Source organism: Salvelinus fontinalis, chromosome 26 (genome assembly GCF_029448725.1).
Source record: "Salvelinus fontinalis isolate EN_2023a chromosome 26, ASM2944872v1, whole genome shotgun sequence".
Classification (NCBI taxonomy): domain Eukaryota; kingdom Metazoa; phylum Chordata; class Actinopteri; order Salmoniformes; family Salmonidae; genus Salvelinus; species Salvelinus fontinalis.
Window position 1 is genome coordinate 27200951 of NC_074690.1, and position 22604 is coordinate 27223554.

General features: G+C 42.7%; 1 protein-coding gene across 4 annotated transcripts in view; it reads left to right on the top strand.

Annotated features, from left to right (window-relative positions):
* Nucleotides 1-22604, top strand: part of b4galt2 (UDP-Gal:betaGlcNAc beta 1,4- galactosyltransferase, polypeptide 2) — a 161389-nt gene that overhangs the window by 99045 nt on the left and 39740 nt on the right. For all 4 annotated transcript variants that reach the window (XM_055883299.1, XM_055883303.1, XM_055883301.1 and 1 more), the window contains one exon: nt 127-362. In XM_055883299.1, coding sequence (XP_055739274.1) covers nt 127-362 — 236 coding nt within the window. The remainder of the gene's footprint in view (nt 1-126; nt 363-22604) is intronic.

The following is a 22604-nucleotide window of genomic DNA, read 5'->3' on the forward strand; positions in this document are numbered from 1 at the left end:
AAAATAACATTGTATTTAGTCGAACACAATTTCTTCTAAAAGATGGCTAAGGACCAGTAACATGCTGATTGGTCGGCTGTTTGGCTGCTTTGATGTTGACCATGTATTCCCCCTTTCTCTCTGCAGTGGGCCGCCTCCTGATCGAGTTCGCCTCCCAGATGACAATGGAACGGGTGCAGAAGGAGAACCCAAACGTGACGGAGGGGGGCAAGTACACCCCACCGGACTGCCGTGCCAAACAGAAGGTGGCTATCATTATCCCATTCAGACACAGAGAAAACCACCTCAAGTACTGGTTGCACTACCTGCACCCCATCCTACGACGGCAGAAGATCGACTACGCCATCTATATCATCACCCAGGTCAGTGGAAAGCAGGTCTTCAGGAAAAACTGCCATTAGTCTGGCTGCCTTTACGTAGTATGGGGCCTTATACATTTGTTATACCATATAGCATGTCATTAAAGACTGACTCAGGATCAGCTGCCTCTAACCTGGACCTACCTTTTACCACAAATTGCTATTAGCCAAACAAGGAACTGAGTCCTGGAACAGTTAAAGGGACTTGATGTTAATAATGGAAGACCTCTGGGTACTGACTCTGTAACCAAAGGTAGACAGATCTTTGAATTACTACTATGTACAAATATGAGATGAATTTGGCCAATAAGCCAATGCATTCTGCTTTTCCATACTTTATTGAGTGACATATTTATTCCCAAAGAGCTACACGAGGGTGCAAAGGACCATCTTATTAGGACTAAGCATGATGATTCAACTAGTTCTAATGGCCCAACCCTTCCATGCCCACCCATGTTCACCATGGGAGAATGGAAGTGTCCACGACAAGTCTCCACCACGTAGGGGGAGAATGCGGGGTAATGAGCTCTGATGTCTTCCGTCAGTCAGTCCTGTGGGTGCAGCGCGAAGTCCTAATCACTCCCTCCGTGGAACAAGCAGTTTTGCTCCGCCTGCTCAGCTCAACTTAGCCCAATGTGTCTCTTGTTGTATGTCCCATTCTATCATATCTTCTCCAGGACTGCCCTGGCCGTCGTTATTATCCATGTCAGAGACTTTGCCTTCTCTATCATTAATGCAGCGCTTGTTTTTATTCTGCAATGGGATCTAGGAAGCGGACAACTATGTGTGGTGTGTATGTGCGTGCGTGCATGTGTGTGTTTGTGTGTGCGCACGTGTGTGTGCAATGCTTCTGTTTCCTCCTTTGATTTCCATCTGGTATATTCTCACTGAATATCTACTGTAGTAAAAGTTTGGATGATGAGCAGAACAGGGTTCTAGACCTGTAAATAAGAGTGTCCTGCCCTGCCTATTGGGCTTTGGACTAAATTTGAGGCATATCTTATCTGGCCTTATAAATGGAATTGCGTGTCACCATTTGAACTGTCAGATGCTTGAAGCACATAATATTATCCAAGAAGCATATTTATATGAAATATAACATCAGTTCCACGTAGAGTTAATTTCCATTAGAAACGATGACAGAGGATTGACTCACCAAGACACCAAATGGCAGCCGCAGGGAATAGCCTTGATTTGTATACATTTTTTCTGTTAATTACATTAATTTGTTGGTAGTTGCATCTAATGGTTGTGCCTTGTTATATACAGCCTATAACTGCAATACATGTCCCTCCAAATGAGTGTTTGGTGATATATCTGACTTTGGTCTTTGTGCAACACCATTACATTAGCATTGTAACTAGGGCTGTTACGGTGACCGTATTACCGCCACACTGGCGGTCACGAGTCATTGACCGCAGCCAAATTCCATGTGACCGTTGAGTCACGGTAACTAGGCTTCTCCAAAACTACGCTCTGATGCCACTGATGGTCACTAGTAGCCTACCAAACTTGCTAACGACCAGTCGGTAATGGTCGGTACTCAGCGCTTTATTGTCCCTCTAATCACTCTATTGTCAATGGAAATGCAATCAAAAACCAAATAGAACACCTCATGAGAGCCCTGGCATTCAGAGTTTGAGTGGAATAGAATCACCTGTAACATAGGGAGAGCCAGCTCCTCTTAGCTGGTTGATGCATGGAAGGAAAGTGTTCCTATACCATCATTAAGTTTGCAGACGACACAACAGTGGTAGGCCTGATCACCGACAACGACGAGACAGCCTATAGGGAGGAGGTCAGAGGCCTGACCAGGTGGTGCCAGAAAAACAACCTATCCCTCAACGTATCCAAGAATAAGGAGATGATTGTGGACTACAGGAAAAGGAGGACCGAGCATGCCCCCATTCTCATCGAAGGAGCTGTAATGGAGCAGGTTGAGAGCTTCAAGTTCCTTGGTGTCCACATCAACAACAAACTAGAATGGTCCAAACACACCAAGACAGTCGTGAAGAGGGCACGACAAAGCCTATTCCCCCTCAGGAAACTAAAAAGATTTGGCATGGGTCCTGAGATCCTTAAACGGTTCTACAGCTGCAACATAGAGAGCATCCTGATTGGTTGCATCACTGCCTGGTACGGCAATTGCTCGGCCTCTGACCACTACAGAGGGTAGTGCGTACGGCCCAGTACATCACTGGGGCTAAGCTGCCTGCCATCCAGGACCTCTACACCAGGCGTTGTAAGGAAGGCCCTATAAATTGTCAAATATCCCATCCACCCCATTCATAGACTGTTCTCTCTACTACCGCATGGCAAGCGGTACCGAAGTGCCAAGTCTAGGACAAAAAGGCTTCAACAGTTTTTACCCCCAAGCCACAAGACTCCTGAACAGGTAATCAAATGGCTAACCAGACTATTTGCATTGTGTGCCCCCCCAACCCCCCTTTTTACGCTGCTGCTAGTATGATTATCATATATGCATAGTCACTTCAACTATACATTCATGTACATACTACCTCAATTGGGCCGACCAACCAGTGCTCTGGGCTATCTGCATTGTGTCCCACCCACCACTCGCCAACCCCCTATTTTACGCTACTGATACTCTGTTCATCATATATGCATAGTCACTTTAACCATATCTACATGTACATACTACCTCAATCAGCCTGACTAACCGGTGTCTGTATGTAGCCTCAATACTTTTATAGCCTCACTACTGTATATAGCCTGTCTTTATTGCTGTTTTATTTCTTTACCTACCTATTGTTCACCTAATACCTTTTTTGCACTATTGGTTAGGGCCTGTAAGTAAACATTTCACTGTACGGTCTACTACACCTGTTGTATTTGGCGCACGTGACAACTAAACTTTGATTTGATTTATAAACCCATGTTGCGCAACATTTCAATAGGCTATGCAATTAAGTGAGAAAAGAGAGTTTTGATGGCCTCTATTAAAAAGAGGATCCCATCAGCTTTCTATAGGCTAGGCCTACTATATTTATTTCTGAACTTTCCTAATATTAAGCAAATTGCTTCGCTTTAAAACCGGAGTAGCCTACCTGGCTGGCATGAAAATGAACCGCCGGAAAAGTCGATAAGGGGTCGATAATCCAGTGTAGTGGGGCCAAGGTACAGCGCGGCATGCAGGCGACAGGGTCAGGTCAGGCAGAGGTTGGTATTCCAGAGTAGGGGCAACGGCACAGGATGGCAGGCAGGCTCAGAGTCAGGACAGGCAAGGGTCAAAACCAGGAGGACTGGAAAAAGAGAGACTGGGAAAAGCAGAAGCTGAGAAAACACTGGTTGACTTGAACAAACAAGACAAACTCACCCAGACAGACAGAAAACACAGGTATAAATTCCCAGGGGATAAGTGGAGAAGATGGGCAACACTTGGAGGGGGGTGGGGACAAGCACAAGGACAGGTGAAACAGATCAAGGTGTGACAGTACCCCCTCTAGGGACGCCACCTGGCGTCCTACCTGGACGCATACCTAGTTGAGCGGGGTGTCGGCGTTGGAATTTAGAGATAAGGCCTGGGTCCAGGATGTCCCTAGCGGAGACCCAGCACCTTTCCTCCAGGCCATAACCCTCCCAGTCAACCAGGTACTGGAATCCCCTGCCCCGCAGTCAAACCTCCAGGAGACATCTCACCCTGTAAGCCAGTTGGCCGTCAATGAGATGGGGGAGGGGTGGGCCTGGAAACAGGAGACATGGGTTTAGATCTAGACACATGAAAAGTAGGAAGTATTTGGAAGTTACGGGGCAACAGATGACGAACAGCAGAGGGGCTATTCATTTTGGAGCAAGGGGGAAAGGTCTCGGCTTCCGGGGGTATGGCTGCGGGGCTATAGCGGTGTGCCTGCGCATCCGGCTTAAAACCTGTTTGGGCTGCAAGCCCCCAGTCGGGATCAATATGACAACAGCCACTTCAAGTGCAGGGCGCGAAATTCAAAATCTATTTTTTTTTATATTTAACTTTCACACATTAACAAGTCCAATACAGCATTTGAAAGATAAACATCTTGTCAATCCAGCCAACATGTCCGATTTTTTAAATGTTTTACAGAGAAAACACCACATATATTTATGTTAGCTCACCACCAAATAAAAAAGAGGACAGACATTTTTCACAGCACAAGTAGGATGCAAGTAGCATGCACAAGCCAACCTAACTAACCTAGAACCAACCTAAATAACCTAGAAAAAAATACCTCAGATAACAGTCCTATAACATGTTACACAATAAATCTATGTTTTGTTCAAAAAATGTGCATATTTTAGTTATAAATCAGTTTTACATTACTGCTCCCATCATAGCTACAGTCTGAAATCGCACGGGAGTAGCCAGAGAAAATACAGACACCAACGTCAACTACTAATTATACATCATAAAACATTTCAGAAAAATATATGGTGGATAGCTAATGAAAGACAAAGATCGTGTGAATAGAGCCAATATTTCCGATTTTTGAAGTGTTTTACAGCGAAAACACAATATATCGTTATATTAGCTTACTACATTAGCTAGCACACGGCAGCATTGATTCTAGTCAAACGGTAGCATAGCACAGTTCGACAGATATATGAAAAGCATCCCAAAAGCATCCCAAATTTGTTGATCTTCCATCAGAATGTTGTAAAGGGGTCCATTGTCCAGTACAGTCTTTGTTTGGAATCCAGAACGAACTATTTCCCTCTTGAATTAGCAAGCACACTGGCCGTGCGGCGCTAACCTCTCTTTCTTCAAACAATTCTTCCAAAGCATCACGTCTAAAGTCCAGAATAAATTTCAATAATATAATTAAACTATATTGAAAAAACATACTTTAGGATGATATTGTGACATGTATCAAATAATATCGAAGCCAGAGATCATATTCACCTTTAACGAGCGTTGTCCAGGAGCCGAGTCCAGGTTCTACTTCGTGCCCAGGAAAAAAAAATAAAGTGCGCAGGTCTCACTCCAAGATGTTGTGTTCAGTCCCTGGACGAGATATTCAAGTCCTTTCTGCTCTCACTTCCGCATGACACTCAGAGGAAGGCGTATGACGTGTTTCTACAGTCCTAAGTGACATGCCCTTTTATAGACAAGGTCTTGAAGAGAGACCTCGCATTTGGAAATCTCAATTCCGGATAGGAAATGGGCTGTAAAAATAGTTCTATTCCACTTAGAGAAATAATTCAAACGTTTTTAGAAACTAGAGACTGTTTTCTATCCAATAGTAGTAAATATATGCAAATTGTAAGAGCAAAAATTGATTAAGAGGCCGTTTGAAAATGTGCACATATTTTCCAGTTTTTCAATACGCCCCCTGCAGCCATAAGAAGTTAAGACCCACCAGAGTACTCATTCCTACCAATGAGCTAGGTCTCTTGAAGGGCCAGGTAGACACATAATGACCAGCAGTATCGCAATACAGACAACTCTGAGTGTTAAATCTGAATATGCATTCGGCTGGAGACAGCCAAGTCCTGCCGAGCTACATCGGCTCGGGAAGGGGCAAGTCGGCAGTCTTCGGAGGCTCTTGGAGGAACTTGAGTAAGCTCGGATCCTCTAGGGGACAAAGACACCGGGGTGCCGGCGCTGCTACCAGCTGGGTTACTGAGGGGCTGGGCGGTTACCGTCATGGTAGGCTAGTAAGCAAGCCACGGAATTGCTCCTGCAAAGCGTCCAATGCTAGGTCATGCTAGGTCAGCTCTCCTTGTGTCTACCAATGAGAGCTCCTTGGGAGGAGATGGCATTGCGGAGCTGGTCCAAGTCTGCTGGGTCAGTCATGGCCAGTTCGTACTATCACGTTTCAGGTAAGACCCAAGTGCAGACTGTGTTGAAGTAACAATGTTTATTGTAATAACAGGGGCAATCAAACGGCCGGTCAAGGCAGGCAGGGGTTGATAATCCAGCGTAGTGGATCATGGGCCCAGGGTCATGCAGAGGTTGGTAATCCAGAGTAGGCGCACAGGACAGCAGGCAGGCTCAGGACAGGCAAGGTTCAAAACCAGGAGGATGAGAAAAAGAGAGACTGGAGAAAAGCAGAAGCTGAGACAAAACACTGGTTGACTTGAACAAACAAGACGAACTCGCCCAGACAGACAGAAAACACAGGTATAAATACCCAGGGGATAAATGGGGAAGATGGGCGACAGCTGGAGGGGGGTGGAGACAAGGACAGGTGAAACAGATCAGAGCGTGACACTGTTCGCTATTCAAGTGCATACAGATTGTCTTTTTTTTTTGTTGCCCTGCCCCTGTTTCGACAGGTGCATGATAATGGCCCATTCTAAATAAAAACTAATTTCACACATGTATTATTTAGTATATGTAAACATGTCATCTGTAGCCTGTGCTAAAGACAATATTAAATTGAGAATGGTCTGATGGGTAGGAATATTATCACTTGTGAACGATGCCCAGGGTGTGCATTCTAAGACAAGAAACAGCACATGCATATTTGTTAACTTATTCAAATCATAGTCACATGCATCATGTAGCCTAGCCCATAGGCCTACAGTATATGTTTTTGGTTTGTATTACAACTAAAGTGGCCAAATAACTCAAAACATAGCTTGTAAGCCTAGGACCCTTGAAACAGGGTTGATAAGCCCATAGCGTACAGAGCTGTGAAACGTGTTCTTATAAGCCATTACGCAAACAATAAGCCAATCGCGTTTTCACTGGCCACTATTTAAAAGAGGCTCCCAGCTTTCTCGTGCTGCTATATTTATTGCTCAATTCTAAAATTAAGCACATTAATCTGCTTAACGTAACCTCCATTTGCTATTCGAGCACAGGCTACAGATGACATGTTTGTGTGCTATTCTAAATACAAAATTATTACACCTAGTTTTTTTTTTTTACAATGCAAGTCAATTAAGAACAAATTCTTATTTGCAATGACGGCCAAACCCGGACAACGCTGGGCCAATTGTGCGCCGCCCTATGGGACTCCCAATCACGGCCGGATGTGATACAGCCTGGATTCAAACCAGGGACTGTAGTCACGCCTCTTGCACTGAGATGCAGTGCCTTAGACCGCTGCACCACTCGGAAGCCCATATATTAGTAGGCTATATGTAAAGACCAGAACAGTCAGAAGGGTGAGAATATTATCAAGTGCTTGTCAAATTGTGAATGAGAGAATGATGAAGTGTGTGCAGCCTGCGCAATAAACAGAGCAGAGCGCATGCCTTTCCAGTGACTTTTTTGAATCATCATTAGAGTCGCATCATACAGCCTTAGAATATATTAGAAATCAAAACATATAACCTCACGTTTGTATCACAACTGAAGTTGTATAAATAACTCTACATTAAGCATATAGGAGGACCTGTTTATTTGTTAACCACTCAACACAGAATAGCCACATTTGCGCACTCCCTTGGGAAAAATATGTCACAGGAATTATAAGCAAATCTTGCTTGCTAAATGAACCAGTGTAGCCCACAGCCATATGGCATAGCAAGATCAGTGCCTAACATAAGGACGACTCAGAATATGCTATTCTGTTCTTCTGAAATAGGCAAAATTGTCTTCATACCATGTTTCTTTAGACCTACCTAAAATAAATGTATTTATTGTGATGGTGTAGGCTATGTTAAATGGATTTATTAGACTTCTCATAATGATGATGTTCAAAAGGTCTACATCAGTGGCTTGTAGGCTATGCATTGAAGCCGGAGACGCTAAACGTGTTTATGTTAATTAACAGTCAATTACCGTGAGACCGGCAGTTATTTGCATGACAATCACGGGTTGACAAAATGTAATGACCACCACAGCCCTAATTGTGACTAAGCTTAGTATTGAGCCTGAGAGAGCTGTGAAATACTATGTCCATACTGTACACCTACGCATCATGGCAGTTTTATTTCCCAGGTTAACTCTCTCCATGTGGCTCAGTCAGATAGTGAGTGGTGCTCTATAATTGTTGCTATAATAGGAGCTTCACACTGTGGCTGCAGTGGAATCTACTCCCTCCCAAAACAACACAACCAGAGGAGGGAGAGAAGCCTTGACAATCAAAAAGGCACCAAGAGACCAGAGAGACCAGATCTAGAAGAGATGGGATTTTGATGCAGTAGTCCCATCCACACCTTTTTGCTGCTGCTGTATCTTCCCCTCCTCTCTTCTCCCAGAGGAGGACACTTAATATATCATGCTCACCAGAGTGTTAAATAATTGTAAGTTGGAGCATTTTACTCAGAGCTGTGGGGAGGGAGTTAGGGAGAAAGACGTGATCATTTCCCAGTTTATTCATGCTTGCAGATAATGTCTGCCATGTCCTTTAAACTCAACGCCACGATTTACAATGGAGTTGAGTAGCGACGAGTGTGGGCGGACTGGAGCTCTGACGTCTATTCTTTGGGTGCTAAAATATGCCACTTTTTTATTTACAAAAAGAATGACTCGCGGCTGAACTCCATTGTATATCGTAGAGTTGAGTTTAATCAGCTACGATGTTCTATGAACCATCTTTTGAGTGAAATGAGCCAGAGACAGACATATAGCTTCTCCACCCACCATACCCCAGGCCAGCAGCATCAGTACTAACCTGCTATGTTGCTCAGTAGAAAAGAGGTCTACTCTGCTCTTCTCCTAATCTGATTCTGAACATGTGAACCCTTCCAGGAGATGCAGACACAGGTAAAAGCACCATTGGCGTTAGAGTGGTGCAGCAAAGTGTTTCAATCCCATTACTGTGCAATGAGCTTAGGGATGTGGTGACTTGATGGCATCATATGCAGCCTAAATTGACCAGTGGGAAAACCAATGGGTTTAAAGCCTGACAGAGTCAGACGGGGATACATGTCCCTCCCAGTGGACTTCTACCTGCTCTCAGTTAGAGACTCAGTAGTGTATTCATACATTACCAAGGACAGCCAGCAATAAGGCCTGTTATGTTCTGCGTGGGCGGCTGGACACGGTGTCCGTGGTGCTGGACGTCTGGGTCTACTGTATCTGCTGCAGATGTTTGCTTGTCGCCCCATTATGCTTGGAAGGAGGCCCAGACTGGGGGGACAACAAAAAAAGAAGACACATAGCTGGCTATGTTTTTAACATATGCTAGGTACATCCATTATCAACAAAATTATAATTGATAAACTAATTAGAAACACTTCATGGTTGGAGTAGCAGTGAAATGATTCCTGGAAACCTGTAAGCAGTGAAATGATTCCTGGAAACCTGTAAGCAGTGAAATGATTCCTGGAAACCTGTAAGCAGTGAAATGATTCCTGGAAACCTGTAAGCAGTACTGTCTGGTTGGGAGGTATGTGAGAGTGAAGGCGTCCGCATGCTTCCCAGCCGAAACAGTTTGGAAGAGTTTGTGCGTACTGTGTATTATGACGACAATTTGTGACATTTTTGTTTGTTTTGGACTTCGGTAAGCGTTTTTCCGGTTGTTCAGACACACAATAGCCCGAAGTCTATGCCCCTTCATTGGTGATTGGTCAACAGTAGAGATTCTTCAATAAAGTCTGTTGTCATTCAACGAGAGATGACTCGTTTTCATGCAAAAAAATGTTATGAGAAATTCTGCACCAAACATCTCTCGGCAACAACGTCAACATTAATGGCATATTTCTTGAGTTATCTTCGATTAATTCTGACAATTATGAGGAAGTATACTGACTATGGCATCTCAAAATGGACAAACAGTTCTATTGCTGATTTTTACCTGAAGGTCTTTTAAGGGCGTATGCGAGCACACATGTTCGGTTCGTGTTCGTGTTCGTGTTCGTGTGTGTGTGTGTGTGTGTGTGTGTGTGTGTGTGTGTGTGTGTGTGTGTAAGGGTCAGATGATGCTGCTTGTCCTAGTCGTGACATGGAGATGGCTTTGAGCCTTGGCCAGAGGTCTTATGAGATACATTTGAAAACTTGTATTAGAAGTCACTTAAATTATATCATTCAATTCCCCAACTCCATAGACAGCATGTTCCCCATTGTGGATCAGTCGCAGTCTGTACTTTAACTAACTGCATGGTTTGCAAATAATGCAAATAATGGTTCGTATAATCACACAAAGTTCTGCAATTTGCTGAGGGCTTTATGTATGCTGTCCTCTATGTTATCTAAGCTGAGGCTATAGCCTATACACCTCATGATTATCAATCTCTCACATCTGAAATAGTGGTGTCCTCAGAGGCAGATTACTTAGTATCAGTTTCCTAATTAAATGCAGCTTTATTTGACCTACACTTATTGTACAAAACATTAAGAAGACCTTCCTAATATTTGGGCTGGCTGTCCTTTGGGTGGTGGACCATTCTTGATACACACGGGAAAATGCTGAGTGTGAAAATCCCAGCAGCGTTGCACTTCATGACTCACTCAAACCGGTGCGCCTGGCACCTGCTACCATACCCCGTTCAAAGGAACTTAAATCTTTTGTATTGCCCATTCACCCTCTGAATGGCACACATACACAATCCCTGTTTCAATTGTCTTAAGGCTTAAAAATCCTTCTTTAACCTGTTTCCTCCCCTTCATCTACACTGATTTAATTGGATTTAACTGGTGACATCAATAAGGGATCATACCTTTCACCTGGATTCACCTGGTGGAGAGAGTTCCTAATGTTTTGTACACTCATTGCGGCAAAAATAATTTGAACGTTTAGTCCATAATGTTGCTTGATCGGTGCTTAGGCTATTAGTAGGCTACATGAAAAGTGCAATACTGTTAAAATAACCGTGTGTTAGTGTGGACTTTCAGTGAATTTATGTAAATCACGAAGCTGAAGTGCAGGAAAATGATCAGCAACAAAAGAGTGATCAAATTTAGATCCTACATCTTTCTTTTAGCATGTTAAAAGAATGGAAGCTTATTGCAAAAAGTGTGAATTATTTTGACTCTAGTATCTACCTTTGATGAGCATTTAGGTCTCGTTCCTTCAACCAAGTATTATAGAAACTCAAGCCCCCCCCTTAAGAGGTAATCATAATTTTCTGATCTGCAAGGAAGGTTTGCAGGCAGAGTTAAGAAATCTTCATAAACCGCTCAGACTAAAGAAAGGCTACCTCCATCTATTGGTACCTTTTCTTCCTTAGGTAGAATAACCCAGCGTAGGGTTGCAATACGCTCTTCATCGGGCACACTCCACTGGTATGAGTAGAACAAGCAAAAAAGGAGGTTTGTGCAATTGACCAAGAATAGGATATTGATTTTATGAACAACTCTGTTTCTGCCCTCTGTGACTATGTATCCTGTGTGTTCTAAAAAAACACTTGTACTGTTTTGCAGAGCAGACGGTGTAGTGCCTGGTACTTGCGTAATATTCTCCGACCAAACGAGCAGACAGCCATTAGATCCCGGGTGCAAAGTGGTGCTGAGATCGCGCTAGCATGTGTTGCAATTAAATATTCATGAAGGCTTAAGATGCAAACTTCTGCTCGTTTCTCTGCACAGCCCTTAACCTTGCTTGGAGAAGGAAATAGGGGAATAACTCTCAAAGATGACAGAGAACAAACATTTAGAATGATTGTTGGGCTTTGAGGAGTAAGCACAATATTACTGCACTGAAGGCTGCGGATGTCTGTCACTGACTCTATTTTAAAAAGAAGAGAAAAGGCCAAGGACTCGATGATGATGTATGTTGGTACCCCAAAAAATTATCTGGTGATTTATGCATATGTACATTGGTGCCCACATTGATCGTGTCCCGGTTATAAATATTCTGGTAGCTATATTTCAAAAAGTATATTGATGAGTTAGTTAAAAAGTTATGAATTAAAATGGGATTGCTTTATAGGAATAGCTTATGCCTTTTGTTAAATAGCAGAAAACAAATAATTCAGTCAACATTCATACTTGTTATAGATTATTCCGATATCGTATATATGAATGCAGCTGCCACTGTATTGAAGACTTTGGACGCAGTTTATCACAGCGGGTGATAGGTTCAGTACACATCACTGGTTTCTGTATCAGAATGTAGGCTGGCCACTTTGAAGTCTCCTAGATCGATGCATTGCACTCATTTGGTTTATAAAACACGCTTGCACAAATGTCCGCCGTACCTTACTTCATTGTTCACCTACAGACGTACGAGCTACCAGACCCAGTCTCAGGGATGGCTAACTCTGGAGATCACTTTTAAATCTATTTTTTTTTTTTTTGCACCTTGTCGAATAATCTCCAAAACTCTCTAAAATTTGATGATTTGTTGCCTCTAGGGATGGGATTAAAAACTAGATACAGCCGCAGGACGATTTTTTCTTGAGCGGATGGTCAGGGGGCCGGAACATAATTACAAATAATTTGTAGAGCGCAAATTGACCGCAAGAAGCCCAAACAGATATAAAATTTGACAAAAAAAATATTATTTCAAACCATGGTATACGATAACTTTTATATCTCTAGAACAGAGAAAATCAATTGGAGCTGATTTGCTGGTGTTTTTACAGTGTTTTATGTCCAACAATAAAAATAAAAACATTTTTTTGGGGGGGGCTCAGTCAATTTAGAGGGACAAATAAAATTCCCCATGAGCCTCCAGATGGGAACCCTGCTTCGGGGCAAATCAGACGGTAAATGAGAACCTATTAATTGAAGAATATCTTTGTTTTCTATGATAGTATTTTGTATCTCTGTTTTGCTTGTCATAGTGTATTGATTAATATGTATATTTTGTGTAATTACAGGGCTCATCTGTAAAAGATACCTTGGTCTCAGCATGACAGCCTGTCAAAATAAAGGTTAAATAAAATAAATAAAAATGTGCTTCGAAAAGGTACTAAAGAGAGCTGAGTATATGGTGCATTATTGAAGAGGTAATGGAGGTTTTACTTTATTGGCCGAGCACTTAGGTGTCCATTAAGATCCAGTCACAGTGTGTTATTTACCACTTCCTCCCATTAAAGGCAGAACGCAGAGAGGGGGAAAAAACCCCACTGTCCTCAAGGTTTAGTCAACCACAAAATAAATGGACTAACAACTCAATGAAAATGGTAGGTTATCATAAAGCGGTAGTCTCAAGACAACGATTTTATTGTGTGACCAGGAATCTTAGAGATGACTACATGTGGATACCATTAGATGCGGTAGTCAAGCGATAAACAGAGTAAAATAGAAACTACATTCAAAGGATTAGGCCATGATGTAGCCTAAGTAATTAGATGCATAGTCCATCTAGCTAACTACAGAAATTACTTCATGAATCCTGTCCGTTTGCACCACAAATTGTGTTCTCTCTTTCCCGCTGTGGTGAAATGTCATGGTATTTATACAGTTCCTCTTTTGTTATATTCAATCTCTCTCTCTCTCTCTCTCTCTCTCTCTCTCTCTCTCTCTCTCTCTCTCGCTCTCTCTCTCTCTCTCTCTCTCGCTCTCTCTCTCTCTCTCTCTCTCTCTCTCTCTCTCTCTCTCTCTCTCTAACAGCCTCACTTCAAAAGAGCAGAGAGAAATCCTGACTTATTTCCATGACAGTGACAAATCGCAGTAAAACCTGGTGAAAATGTCTTATTCCAAGGTGATTCATTGTTCTAGCCTCCAATTTATCATGTTAATGTAATCTGGGTCGCCTGTTGTTATCCGCCAGCCCAGCTGCCTTATCAGAGGCAGGATATGTGCCACTCGGAGTGACAGCAGAAAACCATAACATGCTGATGGTGCTGTGGCTTTGTGTAAGCCGGGGGTGAACTTAATGGATTCTGTAATACACCCACCAATTCTCTCACTCTTTCAATGACGAGGCATTGAATCCCTCCTCAATTGGTAATCTATTGTGCCTGTCATAAATAAAACATAATGGAAGGAAACATATTATGCTATGCCCCTGTAATGCCGATGGTTGTGGAGTTTAATTCCAAGAATAGGCTAGATTTAACATTTCATACTGGCTGGTACTTCTGCGGTCTTTGTTTTGTGTTGTTGGAAGGTGAGTCTCGTGCTCTTCCTTCCTCTCTCTATTCTCTCTAATCTCTAGCACAGTGTGCTTTGCTGGGAGGTCATCTTCGTCGCTCGCGCTCTCTCTCTCTCTCTGGCATGGGGCAGATTTGTATTTCTGCACCACAGCTAAAGCTTGAGGACAGTAGAACCTCAGTGAGATACAGTGCATTCTGAAAGTATTCAGACCCCTTCCCGTTTTCCACATTTTGTTACGTTACGGCCTTGTTCTAAAATGTATTAAATAATTGTTTTCCTCAGCAATCTACACACAATACCCCATAATGACAAAGTGAAAACAGGTTTTTAGAAAAACAGAAATAACTTATTTACGTAAATATCCAGACCCTTTGCTCTGAGACTCAAAGTTGAGCTCAGGTGCATCCTGCTTCTATTGATCATCCTTGGGATGTTTCTACAACTTGATTGGAGTCCAAGATTTAGAAAGACACACACCTGTCTATTTAAGGTCCCACAGTTGACAGTGCATGTCAGAGCAAAAACCAAGCCATGAGGTCGAAGGAATTGCCCGTAGAGCTCTGAGACAGGATTGAGTCGAGGCACAGGGTCCTAAATATTTCTTGCTATAATACCTGTATGTGTATACTGAATGTATATTGGTGGAGTCAGAAATTCTAATTCATGGTAAAGGTGGGAGACAAATCTCCATATCTAATCTGTGAGGAAAAAGCTCTCCTGTCAATAGAGCTTTTCAGTTCTCAGTGAAAATATTGATTGGTGTAGTATCAGATACTAGGACCTTCCTTCACAGTTTCTGCTTTCAGGGCTCAAGCTCTGTCTGCCTCATGAACAATTAAAATGACCACCACAAAGTCCATCTTGTCAAGATGTTCGATCTTTAGCATTCTCCTCTCCCACCTCAGTGACCTCTCTGGTCCCTTAATATTAAATTACACAGTTTGTTTCTCAACTATACAATCTAAATCACTTCATTGTAGAGAAACTCATTGTTTTTCGACTACTACTACGACTACTACTTGATTACATTTTAAAACATTGCCTTAACAGACTGTGACAAACCTACCTAGTACCAAGGGCACATCTTTAGTTTTAGAAGTGGGGGGACATAATTATTATTATTTTTTATCCAGTCGGATTATCACTCCAAAATGCCTACCCGTCAAGAGGCGTCTGCATGGTCCTAAAGCACACAGTTGCATTCGTTTTGTATCACATTCTAATGATAAAACTGTGCGGGACAAAAATGCAATTTCAGAATGTGGGGGGGGACATGTCCCCGTCTCCATTGAAAGTTGCGCCCCTGCCTAGTACTGTACCTATCGAGTGGTTTATATTTTAAAACATAGTCTGAACAGATTGTGACAGATCTACAGTGCCTTTAGAAAGTATTCAAACCCCTTGACATTTTCCACATTTTGATGTGTTACAGCCTGAATTTAAAATTGATTAAATTGAGATTCTGTTGTCACTGGCCTACACAAAATACCCCATAATGTCAAAGTGGAATCATGTTTTTCTCAATAAAAAGCTGAAATGTCTTGAGTCAATAAATATTCAACCCCTTTGTTATGTTAAGTCTAAATAAGTTCAGGAGTAAATATGTGATTAACAAGTCACATAATAAATTGCATGGGCTCACTCTGTGTGCAATAATAGTGTTTATCATGCTTTTTGAATGACTGCCTCATCACTGTACCCTACACAATTATCAGTAAGGTCCCTCAATCGAGCAATGAATTTCAAACACAGATTCAACCAAAAGAGCAGGGAGGTTTACCAATGCCTCGCAAAGAAGGATACCTATTGGTTTATAGAATATTCAAGCAGACATTGAATATCCCTTTGATCATGGTGAAGTTATTAATTACACTGAGGATGGTGTATCTATCGATGTATCTCCCTTCTCCCCTCCCCTCCCCTCCCCTCCCCTCCCCTCCCCTCCCCTCCTCTCCTCTCCTCTCCTCTCCTCTCCTCTCCTCTCCTCTCCTCTCCTCTCCTCTCCTCTCCTCTCCTCTCCTCCCCTCCCCTCCCCTCTCCTCTCCTCTCCTCTCCTCTCCACAACGTCAGCTTCAGAGCTTATCGGAGTGCCAGTCAGGGACGGACAAGGCTCCTCTCCCACTGGATCCAACACAGCCTTCCTAATCCACCATGCACCAACAGAGGAGAGATGGAGAGGATATGAGAGGAGAGCCCTGTATTCCATTCTCCTTACTCATCATGCTCTCAGGATCTTTGTCCCAAATGGAAGCCTATTTCCTTTTATCATGCACTTCTTTTGACCAGGGCTGTTTGGGACACCTCCAGTATCTGGTCTGCTATACCGAAACTGTTGTGTTGATGGTCGGTAGCCCTGGAATGAGAACAAATATCAAGCAGTAATGGAAAATGACTGTCAGGAATGAGTGACTGTGATTGTAGGGAGTCTGTTGGACTTGATGGTGATGATAACTCCCAATACAGTTGGAACTCTGTTATGATCTCAGTATTGGCTACATTTGCTCTTGACTGTGTGGTTTGGTAGTTCAGTTCAATAAATATTTTTGCTTTACTGCAGAATAGAATAGCATCTCTTTTCAAATACTGACTTTAACCTTCAATATTCAATGGAACAATTACATGTCTGCTTTTAGTCTAGGCTACATGGGATTCATACTTTTTTGTATTCACATCACACATTCACCCTAGCTATCAAGGACAGATGTCTGTACACTCAAGGAGCTACAAAGAATGACTGTATTGCCACTAAAACTCACCAGAAACTTATTTTAAAGGTAAAGAAACAGCCTTGTCCATGTATTTGTTCTCCATAATCTCTGTCTAGACAGCTGCATTAATGATTCAAGTTTATGGAGGTATTTTAGAAGTATTTACCTGCGATGTTAATGGTAGATTTGAAAACAGCAATACTATCTGGAGCCCCAGTACGCTCTAGGGGAGCCATGTTAAGGGTTCAATTCATCTTAGTCTTACAATAATCCGAAGTCTGGTCTTAATGACCCAGGATTTGTATCTATTCCACAACACAGAACACATATAACAAGCTCAAAACTCTAGAATACAATCGTCTAGTTTTTTGTTGTTGTCATATTAATGCAATTCATGAAAACCTAGTGTCTGTAACGGATGGATCTCCTTTCTTTATCTCCTTAGTAGTACTTTGGGTCTTAGTTGGTAAAGAGCCACTGAACATGCTGATTGGCACTTTTGCTCTTCTTTTGCTCTTTAGAAAAACGTGATATCAGTCTTGGTGTGTTTTCTGACCGATTCAGTTTGGTTAATGATGTTTGTCCCCCATGAGACACTGTAGCCTGTTTCACTTCTTCAAACTCCTCAGAATGAATCTAAGATAACTCAAGAAATCTGCCATTAATTTTGATGTTTTTGCCGATATATGTTTTAGTTGCGCAATTTTACATCTAACTAAGGTTTTTGGTGCAGTATTTCTCAAGTAAAAAAATGTACGACATGTTGTCTTATGTAAACAAAGTCGGAGCTGCTGAGCAGGTCTGTCTCACTGTCTATGCTATTGGATAGAACACAACCTCCGCAGCTGTTCACCCCATGTTAGTGGGCAAATGGACATCGTCAAATCAAAACCCAACCTTCATTTAACTGTTGTGACGCACGGATGTTCCAAACTCAGTTTTAGATGAGACTGACTTTATGACCAAAATTATCCTATTTACAATTTTCAGTCAATTTTGACACTAGAATAACTGTTTCTGACTTGTATCGATGCCATACAGGCCGTTTTCAAAGGGATTTGTTGTTTTTTAAAGGCAGTCACCCTTTAAATTATACTAATGAAATATACCATACATGAATCCATGTCATTTATGTATAGATATGCTTGAGAATCTCTGATAGAAGTGGAGTCATGCCCATAGAATTGGGAATTAGAATATGGTCATGACATCCATTTATTAAATTGAATGTTTGTGTGTGCGTGTCTGTTTTTGTATTCAGTGTAACACCAGAGTTTAAATACACAATCATATTACTACTGGCTGGAGCAGAATTAAGTCAATTTAGGAAATTAAGGACTTATTCTTTAATTGACAAATTTCTTCTCTCTATGGCGTGGCAAAACATGCCTTACCATTCTGACAGTGAGGTTGTCTACTGTGAGTGGACAGAATGCGAAGTAGGGGGTTAACCTAGCTGAACTGTCCATACTGAGAGTTGCTATAGACAGACTACACCAGGAGATGGGCTGAATCCAAAAGGGCACCCTATTCCCTTTATAGTGCACTAAAAAGGGCTTTGGTCAAAAGTAGTGCACTATGTAAGGAATGGCAATATGGTGTCATTTGGGACACAGCCATGGTTTGTTCTAAATAGTGTTTGACCTTTAAAGCTATATGAAATTGAGGTCAGCTTCTGGTGGGCTTTAATAATACACTGACCTGAGCTAGATTACCAGAGAAGTCCTCAAAGCTGAGAATGGACACAATACAGGTGAAATCAATTTACAAAGCAATGAAATAGAAAACAGAACAAAATCCTTCTACGCTTTCCTCAACCCCACAACCCCAGAGGAAATGCATCAATAGCTTCATGTTCACATGTCCAATATTTTATGACGGTTGCTGTATGAACCCAGAGTATATAACCCATGCTGTATCCTTGCCAAAAATGTTGCCAGTCAGAGTAAATCCAAAAACAAAAATACACCGGCTCAAACATTCAATAAACAGTACAATATTGAATTCAGAGTCATAAGGTAGATACATTTTGATATACACTGCTCAAAAATATAAAGGGAACACTTAAATAACACAATGTAACTCCAAGTCAATCAAACTTCTGTGAAATCAAACTGTCCACTTAGGAAGCAACACTGATTGACAATAAATTTCACATGCTGTTGTGCAAATGGAAAAGACAAAAGGTGGAAATTATAGGCAATTAGCAAGACACCCCCCAAAACAGGAGTGATTCTGCAGGTGGTGACCACAGACCACTTCTCAGTTCCTATGCTTCCTGGCTGATGTTTTGGTCACTTTTGAATGCTGGCGGTGCTCTCACTCTAGTGGTAGCATGAGACGGAGTCTACAACCCACACAAGTGGCTCAGGTAGTGCAGTTCATCCAGGATGGCACATCAATGCGAACTGTGGCAAAAAGGTTTGCTGTGTCTGTCATCGTAGTGCCCAGAGCATGCAGGCGCTACCAGGAGACAGGCCAGTACATCAGGAGACGTGGAGGAGGCCGTAGGAGGGCAACAACCCAGCAGCAGGACCGCTACCTCCGCCTTTGTGCAAGGAGGTGCACTGCCAGCGCCTTGCAAAATGACCTCCAGCAGGCCACAAATGTGCATGTGTCTGCTCAAACGGTCAGAAACAGACTCCATGAGGGTGGTATGAGGGCCCGACGTCCACAGTTGGGGGTTGTGCTTACAGCCCAACACCGTGCAGGACGTTTGGCATTTGCCAGAGAACACCAAGATTGGCAAATTCGCCACTGGCGCCCTGTGCTCTTCACAGATGAAAGCAGGTTCACACTGAGCACATGAGCACATGTGACAGACGTGACAGAGTCTGGAGACGCCGTGGAGAACGTTCTGCTGCCTGCAACATCCTCCAGCATGACCGGTTTGGCGATGGGTCAGTCATGGTGTGGGGTGGCATTTCTTTGTGGGGCCGCACAGCCCTCCATGTGCTCGCCAGAGGTAGCCTGACTGCCATTAGGTACCGAGATGAGATCCTCAGACCCCTTGTGAGACCATATGCTGACACATGCACATTTGTGGCCTGCTGGAGGTCATTTTGCAGGGCTCTGGCAGTGCACCTCCTTGCACTAAGGCGGAGGTACCGGTCCTGCTGCTGGGTTGTTGCCCTCCTACGGCCTCCTCCACGTCTCCTGATGTACTGGCCTGTCTCCTGGTAGGGCCTCCATGCTCTGGACACTACGCTGACAGACACCGCAAACCTTTTTGCCACAGTTCGCATTGATGTGCCATCCTGGATGAACTGCACTACCTGAGCCACTTGTGTGGGTTGTAGACTCCGTCTCATGCTACCACTAGAGTGAGAGCACCGCCAGCATTCAAAAGTGACCAAAACATCAGCCAGGAAGCATAGGAACTGAGAAGTGGTCTGTGGTCACCACCTGCAGAATCACTCCTGTTTTGGGGGGTGTCTTGCTAATTGCCTATAATTTCCACCTTTTGTCTATTCCATTTGCACAACAGCATGTGAAACTTATTGTCAATCAGTGTTGCTTCCTAAGTGGACAGTTTGATTTCACAGAAGTGTGATTGACTTGGAGTTACATTGTGTTGTTTAAGTATTCCCTTAATTTTTTTGAGCAGTGTAGTTCAAATTCAGTTTTTTACAGGTATACACCAGCGTACCATTTGACTAGACTTAGATGTTTCGTGGTTTTCTATCCTTTAATTTCTATCCTTTTTCTATTAATTTTCATGGAACACATCAGGATATGCTGATGAACATGATTTCTTACAAGGTTCTCTAGAGTCGTTAATGGAATTATGATTCCATGATGAGACAGATGCTCTTGGACTAATGGACGTGGTAGTTCTGAATGCTCATGATCATGCTCCAACACTCACCACCAGGACCAAGTTGAAGTACATTACTCTTTAACATTCGTATCATTCTGATAGTACTACTGTATGTGGTCCCGCAAAGACTGCTGCTCGCCAGGTGATTATTTTCAGACATGTAGCTGCCTTTCTAATTATGCTACAGTACATAGCCTACAAGGCACAAGGAGGAAGGTTACACATTTTCCAACCACAGTCAGTTCATTTGTAAGGTCATATCTCCAGTTTACTGAAGTGAAAAGAGTGCTACAATTGTTACCAGAATGAATGTGAGTCAGTGTGGGGGATAGCGACATCCCTTTTTACAGTTAAACCTACCATTAAAAGGTTAATCTAAGAGAATGGCAGTCCTTTTTAATTTCTCCTATCTACAAGATGTAAGATCTTCATTTGAGCCAGTTTTCTACAGCAGGGAAATAATCCTGCAGCAAGAGGAAATTTGAATTATTTTGTGGATTATAATTTATACATTTTTCATACAAGTGGAAATTACAAACTTCAGAATCCTTTTAAAACTTCAAATGCACTACACGTTTAACATTTCCTGCATTGACGGAAAGTTCTCCTGCAACAGGGTGATCAAATGAAGCCCCTACATCTGTATGTGAAGGGGAATGAATGGGCAGGCCTTATGAAAGGTCTTATGGGAGGTCTTCTCATTAACAAAGGGAATACTACAGTACTAGCATCAGGGCTCCCAAATGTCATCCTATCCCAAAATAGTGCACTACCTTTGGCCAAAGCCTGATCAAAAGTAGTGCTCTATATAGGGAATAGGGTGCCGAAGCCTATTATTCAAGTGCCAACAGTACTGTAGTTGATCCAGAGATGTTCATGTCTCATGAGGATCTGTGCTACAGGTACACTCTGTTCTAAAATGAAAATGGAACAGAGAGGGAGGAAATCCCTTTGAAGGGATCTTTGTCGAACGGAAAGACAGCAGAGAGATACTCCCATGTCATCAGAAGCATCTATCTAGGCTACATGCTACAGTAGAACGGAGTAGTTGTTAATGTCTCAGGGGACATCATGGTTGATTGTGAACACTCCAGTGGATTAACAACAAGCCGTCCATCCACCACAGACAGGAGTCAATCACCTCTCACATCACCTCTCTCCACCTTCCATCCTGGAAGAAATCATGTGTGGTTGGCCTAGCATCATGTTTGGTTGGCCTAGCATCATGGTTGGTTGGCCTAACATCATATTTGGTTGGCCTAACCCTGCTTGAAGCCAAACTTTGACTTAGCGTGTGATACGAGTCTGTGGCGTTGGCAATGCTCTGTGAATCTGAAATGAAGGACTTATTTGAGTAACATCACTGGTTGTTCATCCCCTCTCTAGATGACAAGACATCATTGCTGCTGTATTGGTAGAGATTAAGCCTAATCTATACTTGTGTCCATTGCATCCTGAGAGATAGGATGCATCCTAAATGACACCCTAATTCATTTATAGTGCACTTCGTTTGACCAGGGCTCAGACTACATAAGGTCTCAGTAGCAGCAGTTAGGCAGCAGGTAGCCTAGCTGTTAAAAGTGCTGGGCCAGTAACTGAAAGGTTGCTGGTTCGAATCCCCCAGCCGATTAGGTGAAACATCTGTCTGTGCCCTTTAGCAATGTACTTAACCCAAATTGCTCCTGTAAGTCACTCTGAATAAGAGTGTCTACTAAATGACTAAAATGTCAAATGTTGTGTGACTTCTATGTAAACCATGGCAAGGGCATTGTTATTAGACGATACGCTCTGAGTCATATGCACACACATTTCCATACTTCACTCTGAGGTTATGGCGAGTGGGGTTT